The 23,422-nt window shown below is 53.3% G+C and overlaps 1 protein-coding gene across 5 annotated transcripts; it reads right to left on the bottom strand.

The window, feature by feature from the left end:
• Positions 1 to 2,257: 2,257 nt before the first annotated feature.
• On the bottom strand, positions 2,258 to 20,052 carry GMEB2 (glucocorticoid modulatory element binding protein 2). Of its 5 annotated transcripts, XM_055544466.1 has the most exons (11): positions 19,941 to 20,052; positions 14,072 to 14,174; positions 13,365 to 13,529; positions 12,967 to 13,064; positions 12,287 to 12,414; positions 8,479 to 8,582; positions 8,015 to 8,172; positions 6,103 to 6,174; positions 5,698 to 5,835; positions 5,244 to 5,393; positions 2,258 to 4,854 (listed from the first exon to the last, which is right to left on the bottom strand). In XM_055544466.1, exons 3-11 carry the CDS (start codon positions 13,493 to 13,495, stop codon positions 4,196 to 4,198), a joined length of 1,638 nt encoding a protein of 545 aa, XP_055400441.1. In that variant the 5' UTR covers positions 13,496 to 13,529; positions 14,072 to 14,174; positions 19,941 to 20,052; the 3' UTR covers positions 2,258 to 4,195. The 5 variants fall into 5 exon arrangements, with proteins under 5 accessions (XP_055400441.1, XP_055400440.1, XP_055400444.1 ...); XM_055544465.1 differs by lacking the exon at positions 14,072 to 14,174; XM_055544469.1 differs by lacking the exon at positions 14,072 to 14,174 and having other exon boundaries at positions 5,271 to 5,393.
• Between the last annotated feature and the right edge of the window lie 3,370 nt (positions 20,053 to 23,422).

Here is a 23,422-nt window from a genome sequence, read left to right as displayed (position 1 = left end):
CCTGTGTACATACCCACTCTGTGAAGGTGACGAGGATGCCGGCGGCTACCTGCTCTGGCAACTTGGCCCTGCTCAGGTCCAGGAGGGATGGCACCGTGTACCGGCTATGGCTGAAGACTGTTCACAGCAAAAGGCCCAGAGCCACCCCCAGTGCACAGCCAACCAGCCTTCCGTCGCCCACCACTCACACCAGAGCAGTCACTAGGACTTCAGGCCCCTGGGAAGATAGGGTATAGCCAGGGCAAGGGGGTCAGAAACAGAGCCCCTGCCCCACTGAAAAGCGGTTTGGTGAGAGAGGGGACCTCAACTGGGTATGAGGGCTCAGCACCACCCTCCCTCTTCTTCTGCAGGGTTGGGGTGTCTTCACCTAGGGCTCCCCTCCCAGATCTCTCCAGGCGTCTGCTGGCTGCCGCGTGCCAGCCAAGGCTTCAGCCAGACTGTCACATGGTCTGTGGCATCATGTGGCTATGGCAGGGGGAGGGGGACTCCCTCCTGGGTGTCCTGCAGATGGAGTCACCCCAAGGCTCCCAGGGATCCAGAGCAGTGGAGGGTGGGGCACGGGGACGAGAAGCCTAGAGGGGAGAGGAAAAGGGGCCAGCCAGGGGACCCGAGATGGGGGTTTATCCTAGTCATACTGATCCAGAGCCCAGCACACTGGGGTGAGGGCTCACCAAGGGAGGAATGCATGGGTTCTGAGTCCTGGCACATCTGGGGGCCTTCCGAGGTACACGCTTCCTTCCCTTGGCCCCTCCTAGCCACCTTCCTGGTGCCAGTGCAGGTGCCAGGTTGTAAGTGACCCACAGTGCCCTCCCAGTGCAGCCCTAGAGGTCAGGGCACAGGTCTGTCTGCCCCGCCCCTTGTGCCTGCAGCTTTCTGCCAGCTTCTCTCTCCTCTAGATCCGTTTGCTGCCCTGCACTCACAACCCCAGGCTTCATACTGCGCCTGGTACTTGAAAGCATAGCCCTCACCATGGTGAGGCCTACCGTCCACCCTTTGCCCATGACCCTGTCTCACACCACCTCTGCAAGCAGTTGCCTGACTGCGGAACTGCGGTGCTCGGGAATGCAATGCCTCTTCCTCCTGGAAGCCCTCCCTGATTCCAGGCTGAGGAGGGTTTGGCTCCATGCCTCAGTGATCTGGAGGGACTGCAGCTGACCCAGCCCTCTTTACCACACCAGGCTTGATTCCCGTGCACCCTGTCAGATGGGCTGTGCCTCAGTCCAGCTGCACATCCCTCCTGACCATGCAGACTGGAGACCAAAGCCAGTGCACACCGTCTGCCAAGACTGGGGTTCCAGTTGGGGCCTCATGGCCAGAGCCCACGTTCTTCCTGGACACACAGGGAGGCTCACTCCTGAGACCAGAGGTTTATGTCCACGGTCCTGGCCTCTGGGCCTGGAATTTCTGCCTGCAGCTTGCCTGCCACCTACCAGGGAAGGTCCACTCCTGGCCACGTGGCTCAGTGGGTGTCTGCAGGACCTACAGCGTTAGGAGGGGATTGGTCTCTGAAGAAACGTTTCCCGCGTGGTGGATGCTGGGCTGCTGGGGAGATGTTCCTGTCTGGAGAACATGTAGAGCACTGGACACAGCCACTGCCAGCATCAGGAGAGGTGCTGGGTGGATGACAGGGGTCCCAGGATGACCACCCCTGCACCTGCAGTCAACCCGTGTTAAAAGGGCGCCAAGACACAGAAGGGGCAACCTTCCCAACCGAGGGTCCTCAGACAGATAAACAAAGTCCCTGACTCACCCTCACAAAAATTAACTCGAGAGGATCATCTCAATGTCAAAGCTAAACTATATTTTCTACAAAACAGATGAAATCTTCACAGCCTTGGGGTAGGCAAATGTTTAAGAACATGAAAAGCCCTAAAAAAGTCAATAAACTGGATTTCATAAATATCCAAAATGCCTGCTCTTCAACAGATGTCAGTGAAAACAAAGAAAAGGCAAGGTGTTGGCTGAGAAAATATTCAAAGTACACAAATTTGAGGAAGAACTGTAGTTTCTTAATCTTAAAATTCAGTAACTTGGGACCTCTCTGGCATCCCAGTGGTTGACTCTGTGCTTCCCCTGCAGTGGGCACTGACTTCGCCCCTGGTTGGGAAACTGAGATCCACTATCAGTTTGGAACTGTAAAGGAAGAAGCCGTAGGCGCCGTGAGTCAGGGTCCTCGCCTGGTCCCAGTGCTGGGTGCAGGGGTTCCTGCTGGAAATCCATCCACTCACAACCCTTCATCACAAGACACAGACACAGGTTATGAAAAATGTTTTTATTTGAAATCAAAGTACCAAGCAGATACTTGCAAAACACCGTACAAAGTAGAACTCAGAGGTGTCCCTTGCCCAGGCTGCCTCCGAGCCCCCCAGATCCAATCCTGCCTCCTGGAGCCCGAGCCTGGGACAGCCCCCGCATGCCTGGTGGGGGGAAGGGTGGGGTGCTGACAGCAAGATGGCCCGATCCCCACACTGGGCTGAGGGTTCCTGGAGGACAGTGGGCCCCTTCCCACACCTGGAGCTCGGCCCCCAGGCACCATGTCTGGGAGCAGCCGTCACGGTTCTGTTTATATGGCTCTGAAACGAACTTTCCACCCAGTGCCCCATGGCTGGCAGGCAGAGGCACCTTTCCAGGGCGTAGCAGGTCTGAATGGTCAAGGTTCCAAGCACAAGATGCCCAGTTTCACTAGCAACATGTTCTGATATGACCTGAGCCGGACACAGGACTGGCTGGGGTGCCCCGTCCACAGGCTCAACTGCGTGCATCAGAGATGCGCCTGGAAGAGAAGCGTCTAACAAACAAGGAAGTGACACTGCGTTGAAACCGCACACCCAAAACGGCAGCCGACCAGACATGACAGAAACAAAACAGCCTCAGTGAGGGCGCTGAGGTGGGTCCAGGGGACCTGACGGACGGAAGGATGGATGGACGGAGCCCGGTTCCCTTCAAAGCGCGAGGCGGGCAGAGGCTTCTCTCTGGGTCTCCACAGGTGTCAGATGGACAGGAGGCCCAGGGTGGCCGTGGGTATCCCCCACTGCAGTGGCTCAAGGCCTGCAGAGCAGCCCCTCCCTGGTCTTTCCAAGTCCAAGACCAGAAAAGCAGAGGGCCGGCCAGCCCACAGACACCCTCCCCACGAGCACCTGGGTGCCACCTCACCCATGCTGGTCCCAGACGCCTTGCGGCACCAGTGTCAGCCAGTGGGTGCAGCCCACCTCTAGGGGGGCCCCACTAGCATGGAGCTGAGCCCGGAGTTGAACACCAGACCATGAGCCCCAACCCGAGGCGTGTCCCCACTGGACATGGAGTGACCCCTCTACAGGCCCTGGTCATTCTCTCCATGTGTCCTCCTCAGGAAAAGCCACAGGGCACACCCGCCTCTTGCCCCCGGGGCTGTCCCAACTGTCCCTGTGTACAAGACACTTCTGAACTCAGTGCAGATCAGGGAGCCCAGGCACTCTGCCTCATTTAGATTGAAAACACGATAAATCTGACTCTTTGTTGGAGCCTACTAAGGGGTTCACTTAGAAACAGCCACAGAGCATGTGCAATGGCCCCTGAGCATCTGCGGGCAGGGGTAGGGGGTGTTCTGGCCTGTGCTGCTTGGACCCCTGGGTCCCTCTGGCCAGGCAGGTGTCCCAGGGCCGGCACCCCGACCCCCGGGTGCCCTGGAGGCCCCTGAGCCATGTGCAGACCTGAAGCACCACTGATGCTTATGCCAGAGATGGGAGAGCAGAGTGCTGGCCACACTAAACCTACAGAAAACTGTGGGAAGAAACCAAATCCATAGGATCCATGGGTTTCCACACTTGGGGACAGTTCCCAAGACACGTGTTAGTAACGGGCTCCCCAGCTACGGGCCGAGGCCCTGCCCCTGCCCTGCCTCTGCCACCAGCTGCACGGGGCCCCTGGCCCCCCATCTGGCTCCTCACCAAGGCCCCACGTGTAAACAGTATTAATAAGCAACAGATGGAAAAATATATTTCCCAAGAAAACAAGGGAGGAGGTTCAGAGCTCAGAGCCCCACATCCCAGGCTGCTGCCACGTCCCTCGCCTCTCCTCTCTTCTCCGTCTGTTTTGGCGTTTCCTCTCTTTGGTTCAGCAGCCCCGTGTGGCCCATGGGCACCGGCGCTGTGCCCCCACAGCCTGAGGAGAGGTGGCCAGCCTAGTGCCCACGTGGGGCCTCACCTTCCATTGGCTGCTACTTGTGCTCATGGCCCTCCGCCATGGCGGCCACCTCGATGGTGGCCGTGTGCTCCTCAGGTCCCGGGGCAGCCACGGCACTCTCGACAGTCCCTGTGGGCACCGTCACGATGGTGCTGCCCCCGGGCGATACCTGGGCCACGTTCTGCAGGGTGGGGCCCAGGCCGGGCAGGGTGAGCAGCTGCAGTGGGCTCACCACCTTGACCACAGTGCTGCCGTCCTGCATGGCGGCTGTGCTCAGGACCGTGAGGCTGGACGCGTCCGGGTGGATCTCCACTGTGTTGGGGAAGGTGGTGCCAGAGGAGGCCAGCACTGTGTAGCCGCCAAGCAGTGGCGAGGCGGGGGAGCTGGCTGGAGCGACCTGGGGCGCAGCCTTGCCCAGCACGGGGGAGGGCAGGGTGGACACCACTTTGCCCAGCGGCACACTGGTAAGCTGGGAGACGGGCACGCCGGGGGTCAGGGCGATCTGGGCAGACTGGGCGAGCACCTGCGAGGCGATGGCGGCCGGCCCAGACGTGGCCCTCGCGAGCCGCGGCCGCTTCACGGGGGGCGGCAGGGAGACCGGCGTGAGCGTCATGAGCACGTTGCTGAGGTGCTGTGACTTGTGCTTGAGCTCCTTGGCCCGCCGGCGGTGCTCGTCACACTGCTGCTCCAGGGCTGCGGGGCACAGGCCGTCAGACCACCCACCACCGCCAGACAAGGACCTGCACTGGCCTGGGGCCTGACCTCGCGTGCGTGTGGGAACACGGTCTTCAGGGCCTTCTCTGCAGGGGACTCGCTGCTCTGAGGAAGCAGCAGAGAGCAGCTGGCTTGAGCCGCCCGACTGGAGCAGCCTTCCCTGTTCTGTCACGTGTTCTGCTCACGCTAACGTCTGCAGACAAACTGCCTGGTTACAGAATCAGCCTACCTCACACACACCCACAGGCACCTCCCGGGAAGGCGCCACCTCACAGGCAAAGTGTGGGGTTGAAGGTGAATCCCGGGGAGGTCTGGCTGGGGCCGCCCCAGTGTCACCCACCCCAGCCCTCTTCCGCACACCCAAGCACCTGTGGGCACAGCCGAGGCCAGTGTACCTGCCAGGTCGCGGGCATACTGCTCCCGAGAACGGTCCATCTGACACTTGTGGCTGGCCAGCACCTTCTTCACCAGGTCCAGCATGCCGAAATTTTGGACGATGTTGTTGAGGAGGACGGCGTCTACACGGGCAGGGCAGGCAAACAATGAGAATGAGCCAGCCCATAGCAAGTCTGGGGCACTCCATGCCACCTGCTGAGGTGTGGGACCAGGCGCAGCAGGTCCTGATTCTAGGGCTTGGCTTCCTCCCAGCAGCAAGGAGGGATCCAGAGAGAGCAGGGTAACTGACAACCCCTGCCAATGCTTCTGGGCCAGCTCAGAACCAGAAGAAGCAGGCTACACTCACTGGCATCCTGAGGCCATCCCCACCACGCCAAGCCAGAAGAGGCCTTGGGGCCCATGGACCAGGGCAGACGGACGGCTCACCTCGGAGCTGCAGGGGTGGGTCCTGCACCCGCTGCTGCAGGCCCTTCATGGTCTCCACCAGCTCCTGGTGGAACTCCTGTATGACCTCGTCCAGCAGGCCTGCGTCCTTCAGCCCCCGCCAGAAGGCGAACGTATCATCTGAGATGGAAGGAGGGGCTCAGAGATGGGGAGTCCTGCACAGGCAGCCCCTCTGGTTCTATCACAGGGAGGAGTAAAGAACTGCCAGGAGGACACAGCTCTGGGAGAGCCGTGTGAGTGTCCCCCGCCCAACCACAAGTGGGAGTCCAGTGGGTCAGCCCTGTGCATCCACCAAGACAATGCCCTGCAGCCCACAAGTCCCCGTGGCGAAGCCAGCAGCAGGTGGGAGCCCCACCCCCCCAGCGAGAAGCCCAGGGAGGCCCGCACCTCCAACGGCTGTGGTCCAGTCCCCTGGATCCTCGCAGGTCTCGATGGTGATGGTCGCAGGAGCCCCATTCACTGCAACCAAGATGAGCTTGGTGAGCCTTGCTGGTGACAGGCCAGCACTCCACCCACCACAGTACCCCACCTCATACCCCGTTTTCAAAAAATTAATTAACGAGTAGAAGCACAACAGAGGATCCACACATTATACATTCACTGTTAAATATGGACAAAGAAGGAGCTAGAAAATGTCTCTGCAAAGCTGTCCCCATGTCCTCAATACTCTGCTGTCCTTGTCAGTTATGACGAGCCTTCATGCCTGCCGGCCAGGGGCCACAGGCCAGCCTTCCTGCCTGGCCTGTTCTCAGCAGCCCCTCAAGTCTCTGTTTCGTTGACACCGTTGTCTGTCTCAACAGCTACCATGTTTCCTTCTTGTAAATCAGAAGAGGTGGAACTTTGAGAGGTGTAAGCCACCCAGGCTGGTTCACCTCTGTCTCTAGTGTCTTCAGAGTCCTGGACACGGTCTGGATCTGGCCATTTGGGGCTTAGGAACAAGCCCAGCATCCTAACTTCTGGGTGAGTTTTCTGGCCTCATGCCGGCCTTTTCCACATCCAACAAATACATCGGCTGGGAAATGTGAGATGCTTGAAATAGCTTTTTCACAGTCTGGACTGATACAGAACCTTTAACTAAACAATAGGTGACTCTGGTAGTCTGAGGACTCTGGCTGAAGAAACCACCACGGAGGTAAGTTTAAGTAAAGCAACAGATTGTCCAAACCATCTAGAGACAACAGAACTCTAAGAGCTAAATCCCAAACCCCATGTGGCCTTTACTGGACATGGCACTGACTGGAGGCTCAGTGTTCAGAGCCTTCTTGGAGACCAGCCACTGTGGCCGCCTTTTACAAAGCAGAGAAGAGAGTGTGAACCCAACCATCCAGAGGAGGTCCTGTTCCCACAGAAGCCACCGGCCTGCCAGGAGTGGTGTCCCCATTTCTCCCGAGGGCAGGGGCCTTGCCATGACCCAGCCGCTCTCACAGTGTCATGCTGTCCCAGGGCCAGGCCACCACCCAATAACTGCGAACAGTGACCACTGGATGAGGAAAGAGTCAACAAGGGCCAGCCCCAACTGCTGGCAGCCTGCACGTTCCTGGATCTCCCAGAGGACTCCCCAGCTGAGCCGGCTGCCAGTGTGGGCAGGTAGGGTGCAGCAACTTATTCAGGGTGAACTCCAGGAGCTCTCTTTGCCCCCGAGCTTCCCAAGTACAGGACAAGGCCCCTCAACCAACCACTGTCTGGTCAGCATGAGGACAGTCCCTGGCCACATGGCAGCAAGCCCAGAGTGACCAGTGGAGCAACAGCTGAGGGGCAACCCAATTCCCATCTTGGGAAAGGTAGCGCCACCAAGTCATCAGTGGGCAACATGAACAGGGAAACTGGGACCTGATTTCATTCCAACTTGTTTTAAAAAAAATCTCTGTGGTCAAACATCTGGAAATAATCCCAGGGAATACCGAGGCCTTCTACCAGTTACAGTACTATAACCACATCAGCAACTCAAGTGGCAGGGAGCACACACAAGCCCAGACTGGTGCTGAGGGGAGAGGCTCCAGGGCAACGGCAGAGGGTGCTCCCCAAAACGGGCAAAGGTGGAAGTGGGCACTGGACACTCGCCCTGTTAATCTTCATGCTCTTCTCCACCTGTGAATCATTGTATTTTATAATAAGAATGGCTTAAGAAAATAAAGTCCTTCAGTCTTTCCTGTGGGTAGAACAGCAATGCAGCTAGATTTCCTTGGTGAGGAAGGAGGAGGTGGGCGCAAACCACTGGGGCCCAGAAGGGACAGCCAAGTTGACTGGAGGCCCCATGCAAGCAGCCAGCAGCAGAGGGAGCCCAACACGTGGTACCTACCGTCAGTGGTGGCCGGCGTGAGCGGGATATACTCGGTGGGCGTGGGGCTGCCCAGGGACGCACGCGCCCCAGAGAGGTCGATCTTGGTGCTGCGGCAGGTGTTGGAGCAGACCCTGTCATGCTGGTAGAAGTCCAGCTCCCCGGAGTCCATGATCTTCCTGCACGGAGGAGGACGGGAGTCACAAGGGGTGACAAGGCTGCGGAGGCTCAGGGCCTGCCTGTGCTCCACCCCAGCACCACTCTCTCAGCAGCATGGGGATGCCTGTGTGGGGCTCTGTCCACGAGGAGTGTGACCACAGCAGCTGGCACTTAGAGGGAGGCAGCTATCCCGGAGACTTCAGTCAGCACTGAGGGCTGGCTCTCTTTGAGAAAGTGGCCACAGTACTCCCCGATGGAGGGTCCCTGGCCAGTCCTGTGCAGGTCCCACCCCCCCTCTGCCCCGCCCCCACCCCTGCCCCGTCCACCTAAGCATGATGCCGTTCATTCGGATGGCTCGCTTCCAGTCCTTCAGGGTGGACTTGCCGGCCAGGTGCACAAACTCCTTGGGGCTGATGACGTGTTCATCGTACTGTGGACAGAAGAGCAGAGCAGGGTCAAGACGGAGCCTCCCCGATGCCCTTCTCTCTTGCCTGACCTTCTGTCCAGGGCCAGCCTGGGAAAGAGGGTGGATGGCAGGGCAGCCACTGTGGAGGCGGACATTCAGGATTTAGCCACTGGCAATCTTGACTGAGGTGGGAGGAAGAACCACCAGCTGAGCCACGCCTGATCCTTGAGCAGCAAGGCCTGAGTGAGGTGCTGGCCCTATCCTGCTCCAGTGGATGGTCAGGTGCTGCCCCTTGCAGGGAGGGAGCTGGGTGCTCGGTGATCTCCCTCAATCATATACCCAGTGCCTGGGACCCAGGGAGCCCACCCCACTCTGAAACACAGGGCACTCTCGCCCTCCAGACAGCAAGCAGCGAACTTTCCTGTACGTAACTTATTCCACAAATAACATTCACATACAGCCCATCAAGTAACAAGAGACACAGTCACAGGGTCAGCTGTGAACACCCCTTCAGCCCACCTGGCCCAGCCCTAACAGCACCCTTCACGGCACAGGAGCACATGCCCAATTCAAGTCAGGGAACTGCGCTCCCTCTTCGTGCGTCTGCTAGGTTCACCCAAATGTGGCCTGAGAAAGTGAAGTATCCAACTCAGTCTTATAGAACAAGCATGCCCTGAAACCAAAGAACCAACACACAACTGCATTTACTCTGAGCACAAGCGGGGGGGTGGATGTGTCACAGCCACAGCAGAGGCACAAACAACAGCTCCGTGGCCTGGACACATGGCTGGACCTGACCAGGGTGCCGGATGCCCCGGGGCCTCCCCTCCGCAGGGCCTCCCCTCCCAGGGCAGCTGCCCTGAGGGGCCCTGCAGTCTGTGTTGGGTTGGGCCCAGATTACCCTGCCACTGGAGCAAAACTGCCTCAGCTCACGTACAAGCCACACCTGCTGTGTCACACTTCACAAAGAGTACATACTCTACAAATTGAAGGCTTGCAAACACCCTGTTTCAGGCAAGGCTATCGGTGCTGTTTTTCAACAGCAGTTGCTCGATTCAGGTCTCTGTGTCACATTCTGGTGATTCTCCTAATATTTCAAACTTTTTCATTAGTTACGGTGATCTGTGATCCGTGCTCTTCAGTGCTACTACCACGACTCTGAGAGCTCGGATGATGGTTACCATTTTTAGCAATAAAGCTAAAGGCATGTACATTGTTTTTAGACACAACGCTATGACACCACTAACAGAGCACAATCCACCGTAAATATACTTTTTATATATGCTGGGAAAACAAAAAATGTGTGGCTCTCTATTGCAAGGTGCCCTTCTCCAAGGCTGCCTGCGACCAGCCTGGGAAGCGCTCTTGATGGAAGCAACTGTCCTGATTTCCTGAGCCTGTGCACTGTCCCTCCAAGCCAGGAAGCCACTCTATCCCTTGCCTTGATTGGTTGGGAGCTGCCTCTGAGCCCAGGAAGGCAGGGATAGTCAGCACCCTCTCTGGCCACTCCCCAAGCACAGCAAGTCCATGGTGGACCCAGAGTGCCCCCCAACTACGTGATGCTTTCTCTGACCCTGCCCCCACCTGACACTAGCACCACTGATGGCCCGCCTCTCCCTTACATCCTGCCACCCCTTTCTGTCCCACCTCCCTCTGAGGAACCAGGTTCTCTACGGGTGGGGCAGGTGTGCTCCATACTCAGGGTGGGCTAACTGGTCCCACTCACACCCATCCGACTGTACTGACTGCCCTGTCTCTCCTCTCCTTAACCTAGAGGAACATCTCAGACTGACCATGCCTTCCTGACCTCAACATCCGTGAAGCATGCAGGTCTGTGTTTCTGCAGACAAAGATAGCGTCCCTCAGTTTGTGTCTGATATCTTCCTGAGCAGAACCAGGTTGTGCGTTTGTGTCAGGAAATGCCATAGAACCCCTGCCCATTCCATCAGGAGGCTGTGGCGGAGACTGGCCCAACACTGACGCCCAAACATCACCACTCATTTAGCAGGTGATCTGCAGGCTTCACCCTCTGTAAGCAGCACCTTAGTGATGGGGGTACTTGGAGACCAGCTTCCCCTGACTAGATGCAGCACCTCCTCATGGTGCTCTGGCTCCACTACCCCATCTAGGTTTGCTAGTTGGTGTAAGAGTTTTAACTCTTCCTTGTTTGATGTAAATAAATGACATGAAATATACTGCAACAAATATGGGCAGATAGATTCTTATTTTTACTTGAATTACAATCCACGACCATCATTCATTATTCTGATGCTAAAATGTCCCAGAGCCAGTGGAAGGTCCTTTGCACTGGCACCTAGGGTAGATTTTGAAATGTGAAATTCTGAATGTATTTGTTCAGTTTCAGATGTGTCAAGTTTCTTGAACTGCGGGTGGCTATCTTTCCTGGGTTATGAAAGTTCGCAGACCCTCTCCCCTCTCAGAAGTCAGACAGATACGTTAGACTCTCCTGTGCTTCCACCTTCCCCTGTGATGTTTCGCTCGGTAGTTGTCTTGATAACTTCTTCACTTCTGTCTTCCCGTTCACCAATTATCTCTTCAACTGTGTCTAATCAGCTGTAAATCCACCCACTTAGTGTTCGATTTTAATTGTTTTTCATTTCTAGTTTTTTTCATATCTGCTTACGCTTTATTTGTGTTTGAGTCTCTTTTTTTATTTCTTGAAGTAATTAAACATAATTATTTTATATTTCGTGTCTCAGAATTCCAACCTGCAGTATTTGTGGGCCTTATTTTGCTGTCTGTGATTTCTGTGTGCACTCACTCAGGTGCTTTGTTTCCTTGTGTGCTCAAGGTTATGTTCTGCGTTACTGTGAGCTGCTCCTTTTTTTGGAACTTTGTCTACCAGAGTAACTTGAAACCTGAGGTAAAGGTGAGTTCTTTGAAAAAGGATTTCTCATTTGTTTTTGTCAGATTCCTGGGGGAGCTGTGAGCCAGGAACCATCTGACAACTGAACTCTTAGCTAAAGGTATTCACACTGTACAGGCCACATGTGAGTCCTCAGGAGGGTCCCTACTCCACCTAGTGCTGATGTGGGAGGGGCGTTTTCCTTGTCCTGGAGGTAGGGGGGCTGGGAGGATGTGATCAGCATGTTTTCTAGCCCCCAACATTGAGGTGGAGACCTCTGGAAGTAGCAGCATCACAGGGACAATCCTTACCACAACAATACACCCCAACTGGGAGCCCTGGGCTTTGGCTCCTCATCTCCTGCCCATAAGGCTGAGAAACCATTGTCAGGCAAAAGTTAGCTGCCCTCTACAATCCACCTTTACTCAGGCCCTGGGCCTACTTCCTCCTCTTTTGCCTGCTTAAGGAGGCATCTTCTAGATGCCTTAAGTGGCATTTTTAGCTGTTTTCAGCACAAGGTGAGTGGGTACCTAAGCTACCATGCTGCAGGAAAAGTAGACCTCTCTCCTGTCCACCTTACCCACAGCTGCTAATGAATCTTTGCAAAGCAGCTCCCTTGTTTAAGCTGCCTGACAAAGTCACTCCAGGAATGGAACTCACTGCCCTGAGGCTCTCTCATGCCTTGGTGATAGCCTGTTTGTCCCTGAAGCCTCCTTGTCCTCTGCTCTCCCAAACATGGGATTTCTGCCTCCTGAACTCCCCACCAGGGTCACACCCCTGCAATTGGGGCCTCCTTTTGTCTGCTTCGTAGCTGTGGCCCTGGGAACCCCTCCCTGAAGCCTGGGTGCATGGGAACTCTCACCTGCACACACTTCACGTTGATGCCTGGGCACACAAACTTCCTCCAGATCAGGTTGGCCCTGCTGTCCCCGCAGGTGATGGGGTAAACGATCTCTGCCTCCAGGCTCTCCTCCTCTTCAGCCATCTTCACTTCTCACCAGGTGTGTTGACAGGGAAAGGGGCAACACAGAAAATCAGTTACAACTTCTCCAAAGCATTTCCTGCAAAAGTACAAGGTTAACTACCTTGAAAGAGAAATCAGAATCTAGGAGAGACTGAAACAAGACGAAGGTGGGCAGAGGGCATTTCTCCTCAGCCCCAAAGTAAAGACCAACTGATGGAAATAAAACTTCATCCAAACACTTACAGAGAAACCTATTCTTAAAATTTGGAAGAGATCTGAAGCCTTTAATGTTAGGCTACAGAAAAAGACCAAAGGTGGTAAGAGTCTGCATTGCTGATCACAGACGGCTACACTAACCAGGACTGCAAACCTAGCTCTCCCTGCTAGCCATGGGCCAGCGCCACACCTGGGGACCCTGGAGCCAGGGCCTCCGTGGCGCCTCAGGCCCACCTCTGGAGAGGAGTCCCAGGAGGGCCTCGGGAACCTTTGCCCCCTTACTGAAGGGAGGACAGTCCCCTCAGGCAAAACCACTTCTGGAGCGGCCTGCGGGCGCCACTGCCAGAAGGCAGGCTCCCTACCTAACATGGCCTCCTTGAGTTGTGAGGATGCTGTGAACGCGGCTGCAGCAGCCGCCGCAGCATTTTCCGTGTCCATGTTGTCCTCCGTCAGGTCACTGCTGGGGACAAAAGGGAAGGAGACAGAAGGGACATCAGCACTTCTGCAACAGCCAGCCCCACGCTCCACTACCATTTCTGCCCCGCTTTCCAGTCTAGCCAGAGGTCATGGCGCCGCTGACCCCACACACGTCTCTCCTCACTTCACCTAGAAAACCTGGTTCCCAACTGGTCTGACCCTTCAGAGGAGAAGTTACCATGCATTTGGGGACACGAAGCCATGACCTCGGCAGCGGGAGAAGAGACATAGCCCTCAGCTCACCTGAGCCCCTCCACCACCGCCCCCCAGAGCCTATCCTCACCCGTGCGGGGCAAGGTTGGTGGTGACCAGCACAGTCTTCACCTCCTCCACACCACTGCCGTCCGCCGCCGTGTCAGGCGTCGTCACCACCACCACCTCCTCCATGTGGACACTCACATCGGGGGTGGCCATGGCTCAGCGGACAGGAGACGCCAGGGCCCCGGGCCTGCAGGGCAACAGGGCAGGCACAGGGTCTGCATGGGGACCTTGCTACCTTCTGACAGTGGAGTGAGCACAGGGCGGAAGCCCCGGCAGAACCGTGGAGCTGCACCAGGCCCGAAAGCCCCACGGCCACACTCCGGCGCTGGGGAGGAGCCAGGATGCAGGTGGATGCCTCTGGAGGCAGGTCCCGTCAGAATCCAGGGCTTCGCACAGAAGGCCCTTGGGAACCCCCTGTCTCTGGTCTTGGAGACCCTCCCTGGTGTTATTTTGTCTTTGCCTCTTTGCCCTCTGGTGAGCCCCAGCCCTCTAATCTCTGATGGTCGCAGTCAGGCAGGCACTGAAAACTCCGGGGGCCTGGAGGTAACTCACTGCTCCGCTGCTCTCTACCCTCTGATGCTTGGCTCAGGGCAGGCCAGGTACTGAGGTGTCACAGAACAGGGGAAGAAATGCAGCTCTGGGGGTTGGAGTGAGCAAGAGACTGCAGAGAGTGGGGAGGTGGAGAAGGCCTGACCCCAGCCGTGTGTGAAGACCCCAGTCACTCCTCACCTGTCTGTGTGCAGACCTGGCCCGAAATGGTCAGCCAAAGCTTTCGAGGACTAACCTCCAGGGTCGACCACTGCCCAGGTCTCAGACCAGCCTCGGATGGCACCTGAGGGACAGAGACCCCGGCACAGGCTGAAGGCTGAGCTGACTCAAAACAACATCCGCCCACAGGAAGGGCTCAGACCCGTAGCCCAGGTACACTTCTTGCTATAACAAAATGCTCCATCCTCCACAGGATCTACAATATTCAAAGGATCTAGACGACGATCCAGAATTATCTACCACACAAAGAAGCAGGAAAGTCTGACCAAAATTAGGGCAAAAATAATCTGAAGAAGCCCAGTCCAAGGTGACCACTGGAACCCCCAGTGGCCTGAGCTGTGAGCACTCCTACTCCATGAGTGGAGCCTGCTGTCCTGACTGGATCGGCACAGGAACCAAAGTCACAGCCAAGTGGAAATTTGAAAATAAAAAAATATAATAACAAATAGAAACCCACCTTCTGGGCTCAGTATCAGAATGGAGGTGAGAGAGGAAAGAGACACAGCAATGAAAATATAGAGCAGTACAAAAGATCTAATGTGAACAACAGAAAGAAGATGGAAAACAAAATGAACAGAGCTTCTGGGAATGCAGAACAAAAGAAGTTGGCCATCTGTATCACCAGAGTCCCAGAGGAAAGAAGACCGTGTGGTGCTGAAAAACAACTCGGAAGACATAACAGCTGAACGCTTCCCAAGGGTAGTGAAAAAATAAACGTACACACTCAAGAAGTCCAACAAACTTCAAGCAGAATAAACTCAAGGAAATCTATGCCGAGAGTACCATCAAACTGCTGAAAACGGATGACAAAGTAAGAATGTTACAAAAACAGCAGATAAAAAGGTACGTATTTCCCACATGAGAAGAGCAATCTGAAGGCCTTCAGGACTCTCCCCAGAACCACAGAACCAGAGGCAGGGACTTCCTTACCATGCTGAAAGCAAAGAGCCTCAGGCCCGCATTCTGTGACAGGGAGAAGATCCTTCAGAAACGAAGGCACAATAGAGACACTTTCAGATAAAGAAACTTAAGACAACTGGCCACAAGCAGATCTGCTCTAAAAGCAGTGTTAACAGGGTCCTTCAGACAGACGGAGATTACAGCAGAGGGAGGCCTGAAGCTTCAGGAATGGAGGAAGGCAACCCGTGTTGTAAATATCTGGTAAAACTCAATAAACAGTTTTCCCCTCCAGTTCTTTTTACTTGTGTATTTAGCTGTGTCAGGTTTCAGCTGCGGCATGCACGATCTTCCATTGCCACGCACAGACTCTCTAGTTGCAGCACGCAGGTTTAGTTGCCCGGAGGCAGGTGGGATCTTAGTTCCCCGACCAGGGACTGAATCTGTTGCTTGCACTGCAAGATGGATTCTTAACTACTGGACCACCAGGGGAGTCCCCAAAATTAAGTCTTAGTTTAAAAATATAAAACATACAACACCAAAAGTGACCCCAATGTAAACTACAGACTCAGCTTGATGATGAGTCACCTGGGCTTTGTGGACTGCAACAAACGTACTGCTCTGGTGAGGATGCTGACAGGGACGGAGGCTGGGGAGTGGGTAAATGGGAACTCGGGAGGTTCCTGTTCAATTGTGCTGTGAACATAAACCTCCCCCAAAAATGAGGTATGTACATTACAACGGAATGAATGGAGAGGACAGTAGAAAATGAAAATAACAAGCTACAGGTGGAAGAAAATACTTGTAAATCACATCCGACAAAGAACTTGCTTGCAGAATACCGAAAGAACTCAACACCACCACAATTTAAAAGTAGGCAGAATATGTGAACAGACACTTCAGCAAAAGAGAAGTCCAAATGAGCACACAGAAAGCTGCTCGACATCATTAACCCACAGGAAAATGCAAACTAAAACCACAAGAATACTACTGCACACCTATTAGAACAGCTTAAAAAGCACCAATGAAAACCTGATGATACAAAGACCAGGAGGATGTGAAGCAACCGGAATTCTCACACAGCTGTGTGGTGCAGCCACACTAAGAAGGGTCTGGACATTTCCATAAAGTTAAATACACTCCTCCTACATGACCCAGCAAACCCACTCCTAAGTATCTGCGAAACAGAAACCTGTACACACAATGTTACGACAGCTTTATTCATGACTGTCAGAAACTGGAAACAACTCAAATGACCTTCAATAGATGGACATAGAAAGACGTTCCATGGGGAACAGGGACAGTCTCTTAGAAGCACAGAGTTGGGAAAACCAGACCTCTGCAGGCAACAGAATGAGGCTGGACCTTCACTTACACCACAGACAAAAATTAACACAAGACAGATCAAAGATCCAAACGTAAGAGCTTATACTGTAAAACCCTCAGAAGAAAGCAGAGGGGAAAGTCCTCCTGACACAAAATTTGGTAATGACATCCTTCTTTCTTTCTTTTTACTTTTTGGCTACAGTGGTACAATTTGTGGAATTTTACTTCCCTGACCAGAGACTGAACCCAGGCACTCGGCAGTGACAGCACAGAGTCCTAACCACTGGACTGCCAGGGGATTCCCTAGCAATATGACACCAAAAGCACAGGCAACAAAAAGCAGATCAATTGCCTCCACTGAAATTAAAAACTATTGTGCACCAAAGGACACTCTTGGGAGACTGAAAAGGCGACCTACACACTGGAAGGCAGTGTCTGCGCAGCACATGTCCACCAAGGGATTCACACCCAGGATGCAACTCAACGACAACAAAACGACCGGAACCACAGGCCAAGTATCATTTGGAGGAGACTTTTCTCTAAAGGAAATCTGCAAACAGCCCGTCAGCCATGGAACAGATGCTCAACACCCCTAATCATTGGGGAAATGCACATGAAAACCACAAGAAGATACCACTTCATACCCGTCAGGATGGTTATTAAAACAAATGGAAAGTAAGTGTGGTCAGGATATGGAGAGACTGGAACCATCCTGCACTGGTGGCAGAGCAACAAAATGGTGACGCCCCACGGAAAGCAGTCTGGTAGTTCCTCAAAAGTCACACGTACATGTACAGGGACTTCCCTGGCAGTCCACTGGTTAGGACTCTACACTTCCACTGCAGGCAGCACAAGTTTGATCCCTGGTCGTGATCCCTGGTCAGGGAATTAAGATCCCACATGTCACAAAGTTTAAAAAAAAAAAAAATCACTTTAAAATCGCCCTTATCACTTGAAACTAATACAACCTTGTTTTTTAATCGGCTATAGCCCAATAAAGTTTTTTTAAAAAGTTGCCCTGAAGGTAATGTTGTTCTGTGGTACTTGGCTCTCATGGAGGCACCTCTGCTTTCACCAGGTAGGCTCTGAGAAGCCCCAAAAGCCACACTTGACCCCAAAGCTGCAGAAAGGCAAGGGCCCACCCTCCAAGAGCAGCTGTCCACACCGACATCTCAAAACTGTACAGAGCACTAAACAGGGAAAACCCACAAACTGGAATTTCTGCCTCTCCAATGGCAACTATATTAAGTTCTCAAAATTCCTTTCCCAATTAATTTTGAAGTAAAGAAAACATGACAAAATATGTCTAAAACAGCATTTTGGGGCATAAATATATAAAAACAGATTAAAAATGTGTGAGTGCACAGTCAGTACATCAGATTCAGATCTAGCTTTCCATGCCTTCAAAAAAATCAAATATTTTCCTTTGATAAAAATACGACCAGAAACAGCAGAGGGCCTAGGTCACATAGCAATGGCCCACAGACACAGTTTCTTTGATCCTCACCTTGTTACAAAATATTTAATTAGTTGCAACTTTTTCAAAGCTTACAGGCTTCACATTTTAGAAATCCAGATTTCCAATATCTCTTGAAGAATGTCAGAAGTAGCCATTCCTGGAGGTGGCCCTCTAGCCCTGCTTTTCCTTGAGAATCTGGGCTTCCTCGCCCTGCCTTCCTGGGGGGTGAGGGGGCACAAGCACTAGCTGTCCAGTCTTGACCACACCCTGCATTACCCTGGCCAGGCGGCATGAGGCTCTTAAGTGAGCAATCTGTATGTATAAGTTTCTCCCCTGTCCAGTATGTCTTCCCAAAGTCTTAAGATACTTCCTACAAAGAAGTAATTTCTGACCAGTCTGCTTAATGTATCTTGTTACACTGGGGATTTATTTAATCCACTTGGTTTTATCCTAAACAGACTGGTGCACACTGTTGTACTCAGTTGTGCATGGTTGGTGGGAATGTAAATTGTGCAGCCACTATGAAAACAGTACCAGGTTCCTCAAAAGACTAAAAATAGAACTGTCATATGATCAGCAACCCCACTTCTGGGTGTATATATGAAAGAACATAAATCAGGATCTCCAAGAGACACCTGCACCCCTTGTTCACTAAAGCATTATTTACCACAGTCAAGATACAGGAGTAACCTCAATGTCCATTGACAGATGAATGGATACAAGTTTGGTATACACACATAATGGAATATAACTTAACCTTTAAAAAACAAAAAAAAGGAAATTCTGCCATTTGTGCCAACATGGATGAATGTGGAGGACATTATTCTATGTAAAATAAGCCTGACACAGGACAAAATACTGCATGATACCACTTCCGGGAAAATCCCATGGATAGAGGAGACTGGAGTGCTACAGTCCATGGGGTCACAAAAGAATCCAACATGACTTAGTGACTAAACAACAACCACTACTTATATGAGGAGTCTAAAACAGTCAAACTTAGAGAAGCAGAGTGTGGAATGACGGTTCCAAGCATTTGGTGAAGACGGACCAGGACAGAGTACAAAGCTTCAGATACACAAAATGAGTAAATCCTGGAGGTCTGAGATACTGCATGAAGTGAAGTCGATCGGTCGTGTCCAACTCTTTGCGGCCCAATGGACTGTAACCTACCAGACTCCTCCGTCCATGGGATTTCCCGGCAAGTGGGTTGCCGTTTCCTTCTCCAGGAGATCTTCCCCACCCAGGGATTGAACCCAGGTCTCCCACATTGTAGGCAGACGCTTTATCGTCTGAGCGGTGAGGGAAGTCCTGAGATACTGCATAGTGCCTAGTTAACAATATTGTATACTTAAATTTTTGCTAGGTAAGCGTTCCTACCACAAAGTAATAATGAGAGCAGGAAATTTTTGGTGATTGACAATTTAATGGCATAGATCGTAGTAGTTTCACAGGCGTACATGAAACTCATAAAGTTGTATACTTGTTATGCAGTTGTTTGTTTTTTTTTTAATGAAAAACAAGACTGATGTAACTGAAATTTGTATTTGAAGTGTTAGCAAAGAAAGATAATCTTGGCTGTCTGGAAGAAAACTAAATAACAAAGTTAGGCAAGTATGTAACAGGTCATTATTGGCAATGGACCCCTACCAAGAGGTTCACGTGGCTCTGGTTCTCATCAAGGGTTCTGCAGGCATAAGGCTCCCACAGAAAGGGACGTATCAACGTGGCCCCAAGGGTAGAGGGTTATCCATGAGGCCCTTATGGGAAGCGGGGATTATCCCCGCGGCCCCCAGTAGAGAGAGGGATATCCATACGGCCCCCACTGGAGGAGGGGGCATCCCCGGGAGCCCCACAGCAAGGGGAGTATCCACGAGGCTCCCACGGAAACGGGGCGATCCACGCGGCCCCCAACCAAAGCCCTCCCTAGCGCCGCCGCCCGCCGCCTTCCGGCAAGATGGAGGCCGCGCCGCCGCCGACGCGCCTGACGCGGACCCGTGACGCCCGTGACGCCCGCCGCGCGCCGCCGCCCCTCCCCCGCTCCCCTCCCCCCGCCGTAACGTCCTGACGCTCCGCAGGGACCCCTGACTGGACGGCGGCGCGCGGCGGAGCGAGAGGCCTCGCCGCGGGGGGGCGGCGGGCGCTTACCTGAGCCGCGGCCGGGCCTGCGCGGGCGCCGACGGGCGGGCGGGGGTGGCGGGCGGCGGCGGCAGGCGGGCGGCGGCGGCGGCCTCGGGCTCCGCTCCTTGTTGGGGATTCGGCGGCGGCGGCGGCGGCAGCGGCCCGGGCGCGCGCTTCCTAGTGACGCAGGCGGCGGGGCCGCGCACGCACGGGCAAGGGCGATCCCGGGGATTTATTTGGCGCTAGGCGTGGAAGCGGGCGGTGCCGAGAAATAAGGCCCGGCGAGGCCGGGCGCGCGTGCGCTTGGGTGTGGGTTGGGCCGGAGGTGGATGTACCTGCCCTTTCCTGGGGCTGCGGGTCACGCTGCCCCGCCCCCTCCGCCCGCTGGCTCACCTGCCTGGCACGGAGGAAACTAGACCCGAGAAGGGGTGCGTAGGAAGACTAGTTTAGGGTTGGCGAGAAATGTGAGTGACCTGCCCATGTGTGAAAGTGTCTCTTCAGAGGCAGGCAGGTGAGAGGGCTGCCCTGGGGGTCGTACAGTCCGAATCCTGCGATTATCATGTTTTATTTTTGTATTGTAGTAAGCCATAAAGACTTCTGGTTCGACGAGGCGCCACCCAGTGTTCCTGTGTCGACCCCCAACCGCGCTGTCCTATGCTGTAGTCACTGACCGCGTTTGCTCATCTTAATTTGCGTTAACTGAAGTTAAAATCCAGTTCCTCCGCTATCACAGAGCCACGAAAGACACCCTGAAGTAGGGTTAGGATCGCTGTGAAAACTCTTAAAATTACAGTAACTGGCTGGAGTATAAAGACCCTAGATTTTCCAGAACATGAGACCGTTAGCAGCACTCAACACTCAGCTTTCATGGGGTTCCTTTGACTTGGGAGCCAGCACAACCAGGCCTTAATGTTTGCTTGAAAGGTGCAGTGGGGGCCCAGGGGATGGCAAGTGGGGTTCACCTGCCCTGCCCAGGGCCGAGGCACGTGTGAGGTATCCCGATCAGCTCCTGCCGCAGGACTCCTGGAGTAAGCAAGGCAGCGGTGGGATTGGCCATTCCCACACCTGCCTGTGTGCCAGGCAGTTGGGGGACCCAGAGGGTGGGCGAGGCTGGCTGTTCTCAGACAAGTGCAGGCAGGTCCCAATTCTCCTCCCGTGTAGTGTCCCTGCTCTGCTTGCTGATAGCTGCCCATGACTCAGACCCTAGATGGAAGCCTGCTGGGTCCCTGGGTGCTCCCTCTCAGAAGGCCTAGAAGTCTGAAAACAAATGCCTTCTTTAGGACTGAGCTCTGAACCTGTGTTCATAATTTGAGTTTCCCTGTTCTCACGTTTCTGAAGTGGGTGCTAATTAAATCAGAAGGAGGGATTCAGGAGATGCAGAGGGCAGGGGCCAGGCCAGGTCCTGCTGCTGCATGGCCAGGTGAGCTGTGGCTTCCAGCCCTGGAGTCTGTGGGCACCCTAAACTCTCCAGTCTGAGTTTTCAGGGCCTCAGTGTATGTCTGTTACAGAACCTGAAGCCTGACATTTGAACGGAAGTGCTGGGCTCTGCTTGGCTGGCGGGATGGACTAGTTCCTCCTGGCTAGGGGCTGAGGTGGTGCTTTCTCCCCTGGGCTCCCATGGGGATGGGAGCTTCCACTCTTGGTTGCCTGCAGAGGAGAATAAACCTATTAAAGAGTGATCAACAGGCCCAAGAATGCTGTGGGGTTGCCAAACCCCGTGATTTACTTCAGCTCCACCACACACAGCCCTTGACCAAATGGAAAGCAGGACCATGACAGGCCGGCTAACCCAACAAGTCCTGTCCCCTCCCTCCTCCACTCTGCCAGCCCCAGGGTCCAACACCTCCTGCCTAGGGTAGGGAGCACATGCACTGGCTGTTACAGAGCTGTGCATGGGTGAAAGTTGTATTCAAGCTCAGTGCACACCACTCTATCCAATGTAAGAGTATGAAGTTTATTGATACAGTTTCAGATTCACTCTGCAGCCAACTTTTAAGAAACTATCCTTCATTTAGTATTAAAGACCAAGATATTAAAATATACTTTCTTTTTCCAACCGTGTGTCTATGTGAGGCTAGATTTTCTTATATGCTTCAACCATTCTCACTGATTCTTGTTTAAGGAAACTGTCATTGTTTTTCATTTTATTTTTTTTGTTTTTCAGTTTAAGATATTAATGTGTGACAGGTGTATCAGTTCAGTTCAGTTGCTCAGTCATGTCCGACTCTGTGATCCTATGAACCACAGCACGCCAGGCCTCCCTATCTATTGCCAACTGCCAGAGTCTACCCAAACCGATGTCCATTGAGTCAGTGATGCCATCCAACCATCTCATCCGTATAGTTTCTAAATTAATTACTGTTTTTTAAATTTCTCAGTTTTAATTCTCAGTGTGGTCCCCATTGACTCATAAAGCCCACATAAACAGCTCTTTGTTGCGGGTGGGTGGGGTCCTCTAAATTTGTAAGTTTATAAGAGTTCCCTGAAGCCAAAAAGTTGAAGTTTTCTCAAAATTCCTAGTACATCCATGAAATAGATGATTGTCTGGCACTTGAGGTGATGTGTATGAGGACAGGAAAAGTGCAAACACATCACTGTGGGAACGTCTCAGAGGTCTGAGCTGGGGCTCTCTTCAACACCACTTGGGGGGGCGTCCTCTCCATGGTAAGGAGTTTAGGGGATCAAGATTTTTGTCTTTATACTTTGCAGTGATACAAGGCACATTATGTTTGTAACCAGAAAAAAGCATTGTCATAAGATAATGTCTACTCTTACTTTCCCCAAAGTGGACTTTGTGAAGATTAAAAACATGCTTTGCAAAATCATAAATTACCACCTGTATGTAAGGTTTTATTGAATAACATGTAGGTTCTCACAGGGCAGGGGCTGGGTCTTCAAATCCATCACTTCTGGAGTCAGATACATGTAATAAACACGCACTTAACTCGTGTTGAATATACAAATAAGTGCGGTGTTTTACAGTTACCAGTTACATAATTACAACTGCTGTCCAGTTGAATTGTGTCCTCCACAGATGTGTTGACATCCCAGGTCTCAGGCCCTCAGAATGTGACCTCATTTGAAACTAGGGTTGTTGCAAGTGTAGTTAAATAATGAGGTCATGTTGAAGTTTGTGTGTGTGTTCGTATCTTAGTTGTGTTTGACTGCGACTCCATGGACTGTAGCCTGCCAGGCTCCTCCGTCCATGGGATTCTGTAGGCAAGAATACTGGAGTGGGTTGCCATGCCCTTCTCCAGGGGATCTTCATGACCCAGGGATCAAGCCCAGGTCTCCTGCATTAGCAGGCAGATTCTGTACCATCTGAGCCACCAGGCAAGCCCCCATCTTGGAGTGGGGGCCCCTAATTCAGACAGTGATGTCCTGTAAGACACCCAGGGAGAGGCAAAGATCTGAGTAATGTATCCACAAGCCAAGGACAGCTGGTGTCCAGCAGAGCCCCAGCTCAAGTTCCCTATCCCTAGGGAGTCCCCGGCTCATCAGAGTGCCAG

This window comes from Bubalus kerabau, chromosome 13 (assembly GCF_029407905.1).
Source record: "Bubalus kerabau isolate K-KA32 ecotype Philippines breed swamp buffalo chromosome 13, PCC_UOA_SB_1v2, whole genome shotgun sequence".
In the NCBI taxonomy this organism is placed as follows: domain Eukaryota; kingdom Metazoa; phylum Chordata; class Mammalia; order Artiodactyla; family Bovidae; genus Bubalus; species Bubalus kerabau.
Note: the sequence above shows the minus strand (reverse complement) of the source record. Positions and strands in the feature narration are given on the sequence as shown.